This window comes from Myotis lucifugus, unplaced genomic scaffold, assembly GCF_000147115.1.
Source record: "Myotis lucifugus unplaced genomic scaffold, Myoluc2.0 scaffold_132, whole genome shotgun sequence".
Taxonomy (NCBI): domain Eukaryota; kingdom Metazoa; phylum Chordata; class Mammalia; order Chiroptera; family Vespertilionidae; genus Myotis; species Myotis lucifugus.
Genome location: NW_005871180.1, coordinates 2,176,672 through 2,190,201, shown reverse-complemented (window position 1 = coordinate 2,190,201; position 13,530 = coordinate 2,176,672). Strand labels below are relative to the sequence as shown.

General features: G+C 39.3%; 1 protein-coding gene across 1 annotated transcript in view; it reads right to left on the bottom strand.

Moving 5' to 3' along the window:
• DNAJC1 (DnaJ heat shock protein family (Hsp40) member C1) overlaps positions 1–13,530 on the bottom strand; it is a gene marked incomplete at its 5' end in the record, with an annotated part of 113,090 nt that overhangs the window by 64,462 nt on the left and 35,098 nt on the right. Inside the window, one exon of the mRNA XM_023758552.1 lies at positions 9,089–9,252. Coding sequence (XP_023614320.1) covers positions 9,089–9,252 — 164 coding nt within the window. The remainder of the gene's footprint in view (positions 1–9,088; positions 9,253–13,530) is intronic.

The window sequence follows — 13,530 nt, the reverse complement described above, 5'->3', positions numbered from 1 at the left end:
CCAAACTGGGGCATCAGTGCTGAAAAGAGGATTCCACATAACATCAGGCTGTGAAAACTAGTAAGGATTGTGTCCCAGAGAAATAAGGGCTATGGGAGACCAAGGTACTGCAGAACTTAAAGAGACAGCACACAGACTCATTCACTTGCTCAAAGCTCCAGCACATGGGCAACTTAAAAAGCACCAGGAGCATATGGGAAGGGACTAAACTGACTAACCTCAGGGCGAGACCTGGAGGGGCAGGGGTTGAGGCAACTATCTCCAGAAATGGAAGTGCTGGCAGGCATTCCATTGCTGAACTTTTATTCCATCTAGACTACAGGTGCAGACAGGTGCTAGTCAATAATAAAAAAAAACTCCCAACAAACAAAAGCCTTGGACCAGATGGCTTCCTAGGTAAATTTTAACAAACATTAAAAGAAGAATTAATACCTATCCTTCTTAAACTATTCTCAGAATTGAAGAGGGAAGGCTCCCAAACTCATTTTACAAAGCCAGCATTACCCTGGTACCAAAACCAGACACTACACAAAAGAAAATTATAGGCCAGCCCTAACAGGTTTGGCTCAGTGGATAGCGTGTCGGCCTGCGGACTCAAGGGTCCCATGTTCGATTCCGGCCAAGGGCATGTACCTTGGTTACGGGCACATCCCCAGTAGGGAGTGTGTAGGAGGCAGCTGATCGATGTTTCTCTCTCATCGATGTTTCTCTCTATTCCTATCCCTTCCTCTCTGTAAAAAAATCAATAAAATATATATATATCTTTTTAAAAAAAGAAAATTATAGGCCAATATCCCTTATGAATACAGATGTAAAAATACTCAACAAAATATTAGCAATCTGAATTCAGCAACACATTAAAAAGATCATACACCATGATCAAATGGGATTTATTTCCGAGGTAACATTGATTCAATATCTGTAAGTCAATTAACATGACACACCACATAAAAATAAAGGATAAAAGTCACATGATCATATCAAAGAATGCAGAAAAAGCATTTGACAAAATCCATCATCCATTGTTGCTAAAAACTCTCAGCAAAGTGGGGATAGAGGGGACATACCTCAAATCATAAAGGCCCTATATGGTTAACAATATGCTCAAGAGTGAAAAGCTGAAAGCTTTTCTTTAAGATCAGGAATAAGACAAGGATGTCCACTTTCACCACTTCCAATCAACATAATATTGGAAATCCTAGCCAGAGCAAACAATAAAACTAGAAAAGACATCCAAATTGGGAAGTAAGAAGTAAAACTATATTTTTTTTACAGATGACATGATATAGAAAACCCTAAAGGTTCCATCAAAAAGAAATATTAGAACTAATAAATGAATTCAGTAAAATAGCAGAACACAAAATTAATATTCAGAAACTGGTTGCATCTTTATACATCAACTAGAGGCCCAGTGCACGAAATTCGTGCATGGGTAGAGTCCCTAGGTCTGGCTGGTGATCAGGGCCAATCGGGGCCTTCCGGCTGCTGGCTGGGGCCTTCCTTCCCCAGCTGCTGGCCGGGGCCTTCCTTCGCTCTGCACCACCCCCTGGTGGTCAGCGCACATCATAGCGAGTTGTCGAACTCCCGGTAGGTCAGGGGTCCTCAAACTTTTTAAACAGGGGGCCAGTTCACTGTCCCTCAGACCGCTGGAGGGCCGGACTATAGTTTTTAAAAAAACTATGAACAAATTCCTATGCACACTGCACATATCTTATTTTGAAGTAAAAAAACAAAATGGGAACAAATACAATATTTGTATTTGCATGTGGCCCGTGGGCCGTAGTTTGAGGACCCCTGCAGTAGGTCGAACTCCAGAAAGGACAATTTGCATATTAGCCTTTTATTATATAGGATAACAAACTACTAAAAGAGAAATTAAAAACAATCCCATTTACAATTGCATAAAAAAATACCTAGCCTGGCTGGTGTGGCTCAATGGTTGAGCATCAACCTATGAATCAGGAGGTCATGGTTTGATTTCTGGTCAGAGCACAAGCCTGGGTTGTGGGCTCAATCTCCAGTAGGGGGCGTGAAGGAGGTAGCCAATGAATGATTCTGTCTCATCATTGATGTTTCTATCTCTCCCTTCCTGTCTCTGAAATCAATAAAACTATATTTTAAAAAATACCTAGGAAAAAATTTAACCAAGGAGGTAAAAGACCTGTAATCAGAAAAGTACAAAAGATACTGAAGTTACAAATAAATTAAAGAATATGCTTTATTCAGATAAGAAGAATTAACATTGTTAAATGTTCACACTTCCCAAAACAATCTACAGATTCAGAGCAATTCCTATTAAAATACCAATAAACAAATAATTATAAAATTTCTAAAATCAAACAAACAAACAAGCCCCCACAAAAGACTGCTAATAGCTAAAGCAATCTTGACAAAAAAGAACAAAGTTGGAGGTATCACACTACCTAATATCAAACTACAAGGCTCTAGTAATCAAAACAGCATGGTACTGGATCGAAACAGACACATAGATCAATGAAAGAGAACAGACAGCCCAGAAATGCACCCACACCTATATGGTCAACTAATCTATGAAAAAGGATGCAAGAATATACAATGAGGTAAAGACTATCTCTTTAAAACTCTGTGACATATTACTCTGTGGAATATTACTTGGACATAGTTTTTACCAATATGTTTTTGGATATGTCTCCCTGGACAAGGGAAACAAAGAAAAAATAAACAAATGGGACTAAATTGAATTTAAAAGTTTTTGAACAGAAAATGAAACCATCAACAAAACAAAAAGACAACCTAATGAATGGGAGAAGATATTCACCAATGATACCCACTAAGGAATATTAAAAATATATAAAGAGCTCATAAAACTTAACACCAAAAACACAATCTGATTAAAAAGTGGGCAGAGGACCCAATCATATATTTCTGTAGAGTCCAACAGACATAAGAAAAAAAATACTCAATATCACTAATTATAAGGGAAATACAAGATAAAACTATAATGAGATATCACCTCACACCTATAAGAATGGCTATCATCAATAAATCAACAAAAAGTGTTGACAAGGATGTGGAGAAAGGGAATCCTCTGGTACTTTGGAGGGATTGCAAATTGGTGCAGCCACTATAGAAAATAGTGGCTGGAATTAAAAACAGAACTATCATATGACCCAGCAATCCCACATGAGGGTATTTATTTGAAGAAAACAAAAACACAACTGGAAAAGATACATGCACCCCCATGTTCCCTGCAGCATTATCTACAGCACTTAAGCTTAGGAAACAACCTAAATGTACACCAATGGATGAATGGACAAAGAAACTGTGGTATATCTATACAGTGGAATATTACTTGGCCACAAAAAAGAATGAAACCTTATCATCTGCCACAACATGGATGGTCCTAAAGGGTATTATACTATGTAGAATAAGTTAGAGAAAGACAAATACTATATGATCTCACAAATGACCTCACATTTTTTAAACTATATTTTATTGTTTTTTTACAGAGAGGAAAGGAGAGGGATAGAGAGTTAGAAATATCGAAGAGAGAGAAACATCAACCAGCTGCTTCCTGCACACCCCCCACTGGGGATGTGCCTGTAACCAAGGTACATGTCCTTGACTGGAATCGAACCCGGGACTCTTCAGTCCTTAGGCTGACGCTCTATCCACTGAGCCAAACCGGTCAGGGCTGACCTCACATTTTTAGTGGAATCTAAAAAAAAAAGTCTAAGCTCACAGATAAAGCAAACATATTGCTGCTAATCAGAGGTGGGGTGTGGAGGTGGGTGAACTGACTGAAGGGGATCAAAAGGATACAAGTCATGGAGATGTAATGTACAGCGTGGTAATAATAATACTGTATGGCATAGTTAAAAGTTGCTAGCAAAGTAAATCTTAAAGGTTCTTATTACACACACATTTTTTGTAACTATGTATGGTGACTATGTATGTCAGCTAGACTTATTATGGTGAAAAAGTTCAATAAGTAATTTTAACGTTAAATATAAAAAATTTATAGATGGCTTGGCTGGCGTGGCTCAGTGGTTGAGCATTGGCCCATGAACCAGGAGGTGACAGTTCTATTCTCAGACAGGGAACATGCCTGGGTTGCAGGCTTGATCTCCAGTAGGGGGCATGCAGGAGGCAGTCGATTGATATTTCTCTCATTGATGTTTCTATATATCTATCCCTCTCCCTTCCTCTCTCTAAAATTAATAAAAATGTATTTTAAAATATTATTAAAAATTTATAGATGAAGCTTTTTTTTGAGATTGAAAATGAAACAAGGATGCCTATCATCACTCCTACTCTGCATGTATTGGAGATTCTTAGCACAAAAGAGAAAAAACACACACATAATATTCAGAGAAACTATTAGAATTTTAAAAAATTTAGCAAGATTGTTAGATACAAAAATCAACTGTATTTCTATATACCAAGTATAGTAGAAAGTGAAATTTAAGTAAGATAATCACACACAAAGCCATCTAAAACCACTAAATACCCAGAAATAAATCCAAGAAAAAATGTGTAATATGTACACATAATAAGCTGCAATATGTTAATTTTTTAAAAAGATTTAAATAAATGGATTTACTCATGGGTTTTAGAGTCAATGCTGTATGAATGCCAATTCTTTCAAAATGGATCTATATGCTCAATGTAATTCTAAGTGAACATGGCACCTGAATAATTTGTGGAAAATGATACTTTAAAAATTTATACAAAAATATGAAGTGGCAATCTTATAGAAGGAAAATAAAGCTGGGAAATTACTGTACCAGATATCTATTATGAAGGCACAGTAGTGAAAATTGTAAGGTATCAGCACAAGGATGGAGAAGTAGATTAGTGAAACAAAATGAAAAGTCTGGCAATAGAAACATATGGTAATGGACACTTTTATGAAAACACAGACATATTTGTAGAGCTGTAGGATGCAGTCTTTTTATTAATTGGTATTGGGTAAATTGGTATGAAAATATTTTGGAAAAAAAATAAACTTGATCATTACTTTACACCCAACACAAAAATAAACTCCAGGGATAACTGATCTTAAATGTAAAAAGTAGAGTATTAAAACTTCTAGAAGGATTTGAAAATATCTTTATTTATTTTAAAAAATATTTTTATTGATTTTAGAGAGGAAGGGATAGGGGAGAGAGAGAGAAAGAAACATCAATGATGAGATAGAATCATTGATTGGCTGCCTCCTGCACGCCCCTCACTGGGAATCAAGCCCACCACCCGGGCATGTGCCCCTGACCGGAATCAAACCCGGGACCCTTCAGTCCGCAGACTGACGCTCTATCAACTGAGCCAAACCAGCTAGGGCAGTGGTTCTCAACCTTCCTAATGCCGCAACCCTTTAATACAGTTCCTCATGTTGTGGTGACCCCCAACCATAAAATTATTTTCGTTGCTACTTCATAACTGTAATTTTGCTACTGTTATGAATCATAATGTAAATATCTGATATGCAGGATGTATTTAGGCGACCCCTGTGAAAAGGTCATTTGACCTCCAAAGGGGTCGTGACCCACAGGTTGAGAACCACTGAGTTAGGGTGAAAATATCTACACTAATAAAAGACAAACATGCAAATTGACTGTACCTTCGCTATGCCTTAAGCCATGTCCACCAGCCAATCAGAACAACTATATGCAAATTAACCCAACCAAGATGGCAGCCTGCAGCCACGGAGCTGGAGCAAGCAGGAGGCTTGGTTGCCCCAATGATGGATGAAGCCAAGCTTCCCCGCTTGCCGGGGTGGGCTCTGAGCTTCACTCAAAGCAACAAAGTTTCAATTATAGAAGATAAATAAACCCCAGATATCTGCTTTCAGTCAGCCATGGCCACAGAGCTGGAGTGAGCAGGAGGTTTCCCTCCCACCCGCCCTGGCCGGCTCTGAGCTCCTCTGAAGGCTACAAAGTTTCAATTATAGAAGGTAAATGAATCCCAGAATAAAAAAAGAAAAAAGAAAAAAAGGAGAGGCTGGGAGCTTCCGTCGCTGGGGGGCTTGGCCAGCCTGAAAACAGCCATCAGTCCCTCACGCAGGCTGGCCAGGCACCCCAGTGGAGACCCCCACTCTGAAGGGGGTGTGACCAGCCTGCAAACAGACATCAGCCCCTCACCCAGGCTGGCCAGGCAACCCAGTGGGGACCCCCACCCTGAAGGGGGTGTGACCAGTTGCAAACAGCCATCAGCTCCTCACCCAGGCTGGCCAAGCACCCCAGCGGGATCCCCACCCTGATCCAGGACACCCTTCAGGGCAAACCAGCCGGCCCCCACCCATGCACCAGGCCTCTATCCTATATAGTAAAAGGGTAATATGCAAACTGACTCTAACAGCAGAATGACTGGGAATGACTGGTCACTAGACACACACTGACCACCAGGGGGCAGACAATCAATGCAGGAGCTGCCCCCTGGTTGTCAGTGTGCTCCCACAGGGGGAGCTCTGCTCAGCCACAAGCCAGGCTGACGGCTGCCAGTATAGCAGTGGTGGTGGGAGCCTATCCCGCCTCCTTAGCAGCGCTAAGGATGTCTGACTGCAGCTTAGGCCTGCTCCCCGCTGGCAAGTGGACATCCCCTGAGGGCTGCCGGGCTGCCAGAGGGATGTCTGACTGCCAGCTTGGGCCCAATCCACCATGGAGCAGGCCTAAGCCAGCAGGTGGACATCCTCCGAGGGGTCCCAGACTGCAAGAGGGCATAGTCGGGCTGAGGGACCCCCCCCCCCCCAGTGCACACATTTTTGTGCACCGGGCCTCTAGTCTTTATTATGAGATAGGAAAATATTTCTTAAACACAACACAAAAAACACCAAATAAAGAAAAAGGAATTGGTTTGTTTTTTAAAATTAGGTATTTTGGTCACCAAAAGGATCCCATGAAGACAGTAAAAAGGCAAGCCAGAAGGAGGAAATATATGCAAGACTCATTTCTGAAATATAAAAAGAACTCATAACAAATCAGTATGTAAAAACACAGGCAACCTAGTACAAAAAGACTTGAAAAGGCTCTTTGTATAGGAGGATACCAGTGTTTAATAAATTCAATCTTATTAATCAAAGAATATGCAAATTGAAACATAATTAGATATCACTACATAACTTACCATAATGGTTAAAATATAAAAGACTTGACCAAGTATTGGCAAGGATGTAGAGTAACTAGAAATTTCATATCATGATGCTTACATAGAAATTGATACAAACATTTTAAAAAAACTCGTTTAGAACTATTTACTGAAGTTGACCCTGCAACATAACTACAAAAATAGAAATTACATTTTTTGTAAAATGTACTAGAAGTATAATAATATTCACAAGAGAATTATTCATATGGTCAAAAACTAGAAACAATGCAAATCTCCAACAAAAAAATAATTTGTCCTGTATAAATTTCTAAATGGTCTACTATATAGCAATATAAATGAATAACTCGCTGCTATACACAATAATGAATGAGTCTCACAAATATTATATTAAATAGAGGAAAGTAGATGGAAGATTACATATGGGATGTATTCTGGATGGAATGTTTGTGTTCCCCTCAAATCATAACTCCCATTGTGATATGCCCTTATAAGTGAAATAAGTGACCTTATAAAAGAGACCTCAGAGAGTTCTCTCACCTTTTCTGCCATATAAGGACAGAGCAAGAAGACTACTGTCTATGAATTAGGAAGAGCACCCTCTCCAGACACCAAAGCTGCTGATGCCTTGATCTTGGACTTTTCAATCTTCAGAACTATGAGAAATAAATGTTTGTTCTTTAAGCTACCCAGTCTATTATATTTTTGTTATAGCAGTCTGAAATGATGAAGGATGATTCCATTTATAAACTTCAAACAATAGGAAAAACTAATCTATGATGTTAGAAGTCAGGATAATAGTTATCTAGTTGGAAGAAAAGAAAAGTAGTGAATCAAACTGTGACCTCCTGGCTCATGGGCCAAAGGAGGAAGCATGAGTAAGGCTTCTGTGTATTGGAAATGTCCCCTCCCTTCAACCCTCCTTCTGTCCCTCTCTCTCTTTTTTAATTGGGGCGACATCCTATATAATAAAAGCCTAATATGCTAAGTGTCCGGTCGTCCATTCAACCAATCAAAGCATAATATGCTAACGATATGCTAAGGCCGCTCAACCGCTTGCTATGACGTGCACTGACCACCAGAGGGCAGTCGACCAGTTGCTATGATGTCCACTGACCGTCAGGGGGCAGATGCTCCGACTGGTAGATTTGCTGGGGTCTGGCTGATCAGGAATGAGGCAGACTGGCTGGACATGCCTTGGAGCCCTCCCCAACTGGCCAACATCCTGTGTCCCTCCCTGGCCCCGATTGTGCACCGGTGGGGTCCCTTGGCCTGGCCTGCGCCCTTGTAATCCGGGACCCCTCAGGGGATGTCAGAGAGCCGGTTTCAGCTTGATCCTGCAGGCCAGGCTGAGGGACCCCACTGTTGCATGAATTCATGCACAGAGCCTCTAGTTGGTTAATAAAATTATATAGGTTTGCAGTGTACAATTCTATGATACATCATCTGCATATGGCATTGTGTGTTTACCACTGAAAGTCAAATCTCCTTCTGTCACCATATATTTGACCCTACTTACAATTTACAACACCCCTTCCCCCCCAACCCTCTTTCCCTTTGGTAAGCACTTTACTGATGTCTGTGTCTATGAGTTTTTATTTGTCTTGTTTGTTCATTTGTTCCCTTCAGTTTTATAAGTGAAATCATGATTCTTGAGTCGTTCTGTCTGACTTATTTTGCTTAGCATGCTTAGCATAATATTCTCAAGTTCCATCCTTGTTGTGGCAAATGGCACTATTTCATCTTTTCTTATGGCTGAGTAGTATTCTATTGCATATATGTACCACATCTTCTTTATTCAATTGTCAATCAAAAGACACTTTGGTTGTTTCTATGTCTTGGCCACTGTGAATAATAGCAATGTTCTATTTCTTGATCTTGGCAATGGTTAACTTGGTTCTCTAGTGATAGATCACTGAGCTCACTGAGATATGTAGCTGTATATCTATATTTAATGTACTTGTCTGCATGTACTTGACACAAAATAAAATTTCAAAAGCTTATTTACCTGTTTTTTCTGTGTTCTGTTCCTGTTTTCCAGCCAATCATCCATTTGTTCCTCAATTTCTTCTATAGAAGTTCCATGATCATATGATTGAATATATGCACTTTCCAAAGGCGTATACACAGGAAATTCAGGTTTTGGTTTTTTTACTTTAACTTTCTTTGGCTCTAACAAATGTTTAAAAGAACAGAAATAATTTTTAACATTTTATTCATAGACCATATCTTGAAAGAACACCTATTTTTCATCGAACTATTTAGCTATAGGTTTTAGTGTGCATTTTCCACTGCATATACATTGTTTTAACATAAAACTTAGAGGCCCTAGTTGGGTAGCTCAGTTGATTAGAGCATCATCCTGATACCCCAAGGTTGTGGGTTCGATTCCCAGTCAGGGCACAAACAAAAAGCAACCAATGAATGTATAAATAAGTGAAACAACAAATTGATGTTTCTCTCTCTCAAATCAATAAATAAAAATCAAAACAAAAAAATCCTCAGAGATGCTAATGATGAGATGATGATGATATAATCATCATATCAATTTGTATACATCTTTAGTTTTCAAAGTACTTTCCATATGATTTCAGTTATATGTGGAATCTGAAGAATAAAATAAATGAACAAACAAAATAGAAACAGACTTATAGATACAGAGAACAGACTGATGAATGCCATAAGGAAGGGCCATTAGGGGGTTGGGTGAAAAAGGTGAAGGGATTAAGAAGTACTAATTGGTAGTTATGATAGGGATGTAAAGTAAAGCATAGGGAATATAGTCAACAATGCTGTAATAACTATGCATGGTGCCAGGTGGGTACTTGAAATATTGGTGGAACACTTTGTGAAGTATATGATTATATAACTGCTATTCTGTAAACCAGAAACTAATACAAAATAACATTGAATGTAAACTATAATTTAAAAATAAATTTTTTAAAAACTGGGGAAAAAGTACTTTACTAGTACATGAAACATTTCATTTCTGGCACAATTGAAAAAGCCTGGTCATTAGTGTTTTAATCCTACGTTTACCACCTAATAGTTAAATACTGGGCAAATAACTTAACTATTTGATCAAGTATCATTTTCTGATCTGTAAAAGATAGGTAAATCTAACCTCATAAGTTTGATGTGAAAAAAAATTATCCCCTATCAAACTACCTGGCACAAAATGGAATACATTTATCTTTTCAATATTTTACAAAGGCAAAATTAATCTGGCAGCATCAGGGGTAGTTATCAGTAGCTAGTTATCAACTGGCCTCTTCATTAAATCCCATTTTTATTATAGAGTTAACATTGAGAAGCAACTCCATTCTTAATTACTATTGTCAAAATCACACAGCCTTATAACCATATCTTTACCATCCTGTGTGTGTGTGTGTGTTTGCATATACTATAACTTAATAAAATTTATGGGCATAGGAAGAGACAAAATCCTGGATGAGAATAGAGAACCTATAAATATTTAAATTCAGTGGGAAATGGATTTAATAAATGATGCTGGCACAACTAAATATCCATTTGAAAAAATAACAACTGGGACACATACATAAGTAAATCCCAGGTGGATAGGTGATTTGATTTAATACCAAAACAATAAAATCTTGCAATGAGAAATCTAAAAAACTACCTGTACTATTTAAAGAAAGAGGAAATATTAACTAGGAACCCAGTTGCTATAAAAAAGATAAAAGATAGAATAACAAATCAAGAGAGAAATAACAGATTTGGAAAGAACTTCTACAAGTCAAAGTACAAACAAAAGATTGATAAATAGATTATATAAAGAGATTTTATAAAGTAACAAGGGGATAAACAGCCCAATAGAAATAAAAGGCCAAAAATAATGTACATTAAGAATATAGTGCCATGGGAAACAGTTCTGTTTAGAAAGAATATTATCTTAATTAGAAATTATGTGGAATCTACTATTATATTTTATTTTATACTAGTGGCCCGGTGCACGAAATTCGTGCGGGTATGTGTGTGTGTGTGTGTGTGTGTGTGTGTGTCCCTCAGCCCGACCTACACCCTCTCCAATCTGGGACCGGCAGTTGGACATCCCTCTCGCAATCTGGTACCGCTGGCTCCTAACCACTCACCTGCCTGCCTGCCTGGCCACCTCTAACCACTCTGTCTGTCGGCCTGCTCGCCCCCTACTGCCCCCCCCCCATGCTGGCCTGCTCGCCCCCAACTGCCCCCCCACCAGCCTGATCGCCCCCAACTGCCCCCTGCCCCTGCCAGCCTAATCACCTCCAACTGCCCTTCCCTCCTGGTCTGATCACCCCTAACTGCCTCTGCCTCGGCCCTGCCACCATGGCTTTGTCCAGAAGGACATCTGGAAGGTCTCCCGGTCTAATTAGCATATTACCCTTTTATTAGTATAGAGGATTGCTTTAATACCTTAATATTTGCAGGCTTTTAGGTTGCTGACTTAAAAAAACCCCCACAACAAACCCTGACACCATAACAGGAAATTAGTAACTTAAATGACATGTGAATTTGCTACAAACATATCAACAATCACATATAGTATCACCAGAGTACCATACAAGCCCAAATAGAAGGCCAGGTTGTTTTGTTTTGTTTTAAAAAAATATATTTTTATTGATTTCAAAGAGGAAGGGAAGGAAGAGGGAGAGATAGAAACATCAATGATGAGAGAGAACCACTGATCGGCTGCCGCCTGCATGCCCCCTACTGGGGATCAAGCCTGCAACGCAGGGATGTGCCCTTGACCAGAATCGAACCGGGGACCCTTCAGTCTGCAGGCTGCCGTTCTATCCATTGAGCCAAACCAGCCAGGGCTAGGTTTTTGTTTTTGAAAACATTTTTAGAAAAGAAGAAGCCATAAAATTGACTCCACATGAAGCCTGTCACATTACTCAGCTTCTCTCATTTTTTTAATTTTATTTTGTACAAAGTACTGCTAAGGGACAGCCCACATAAACAAGAAACCATCTCATGAGAACTAATTTTGTCTGCTTATAGAGAACCACTTATAAAAAAGAAGTAAATAAATCTGGTTGTTTGTATTTATTTCTGGGGTGTTTCATCACCATTACAAGTGTTTGATGTCTTTTTAAATAAGCATTTAAAAATCACTTTAAAAAAGTAGTACAAAACTTCTAGTTCTGGAAAAATGGAGAAATACTTTTCCACAGTCATCCCACTAAGAAAAACTAAAAGTCTTAATTTTTTTTTTTTTAGTCCTAAATTTTTTGTATGAAACAAACACAACATGATTCTGAATATTGGAGAGAAGACAGACCAGCTAGGTATGGCAGGACTCAATGAACACCAAGGTGGTGAGTTGTGTAAGGTGTTTTTTTGCCTCATACATCCCAGACTCCCCCGCCCCCCCCCCCAAAAAAAAAGAAAAAGGAAATTAAGAAAAGAAAAAAAACAACCAAAACAAAACTTTTAGATAATAGCCAATCTACTTCAGGTAAAAAGAACTGACAAAACCCTATGCCAGCAAGGCTAATGGGAAGCCTAGACTTCTGCCACTGTGAGGCTGTAACAAGGCACCACAGTCTCCCCTCCAGGGTGAGGTAGAAGGTGTAGGAAGCCAGACTTTCATCCCTGCTGAGAGGTAATGAGGACCACCTTTCCCTGTAGAGTCAGTAGAGAACAAGTGGGTAGCCTGGATTTCCACATCCATCCAAGGATAATGAGGTGTCCCTACCCTGCCCTTCCAGGATGGTTTCAGAGGAAGCAGAGAGGACACTCAGGGCTTTCACAGCTGCCCAGCAGCAATGAGGTAACCCCCTGCTCCCCCGGTCCCCGCCCCATTTCAGAAGCCAGGCGGGGAGCAGTAAGTAGACATTCTTGCCTATCCCAGCCAGGGTGTTATCAGTGGAGGCCTACTGACAAGCAGGAACACCCATACCCACCCAACCCTGAGAGTATTCACAACTCCTCTCTCCCTCAGCTGTAATACAGGCCATGAAGGGAACCTGGACTCCCACCCCTACCTGACCATAACAGGGCAGCAACCTTGTCCTTCTTCTACTAGAGCTTTGTCAGAGAACATTAGGAAAAAGAAAAGATTAAATAAGACCCAGAGTCTTATAATGCCCCAAATGTACAAGTTTTAATAAAGAGTATCTCAATTTGAATGAAAAGAAAATCAACAGATGCCAACAAGATGAAAAAGATACCCAAATGATACCCAAATGATCTGACTAGCCATTATGAAAATGTTTTGACGAAAATGTTTTGACAAGCAATAATAAGTAAAGAAATAAAAAGTCAACAGAAAAAAAAAATACGCGACATAAAGAACCAAACAGAAATATAAGAACTGAAAGGTATATTAACTGAAATTAAAAACAATGAATAGGCACTCAACAGAAAAATGGAGCAGAGAGAACAATCAGTGAATTTGACCATCAGTGAGTTGACGATAGATAATAAAGTACCAATCTGAAAAACAGA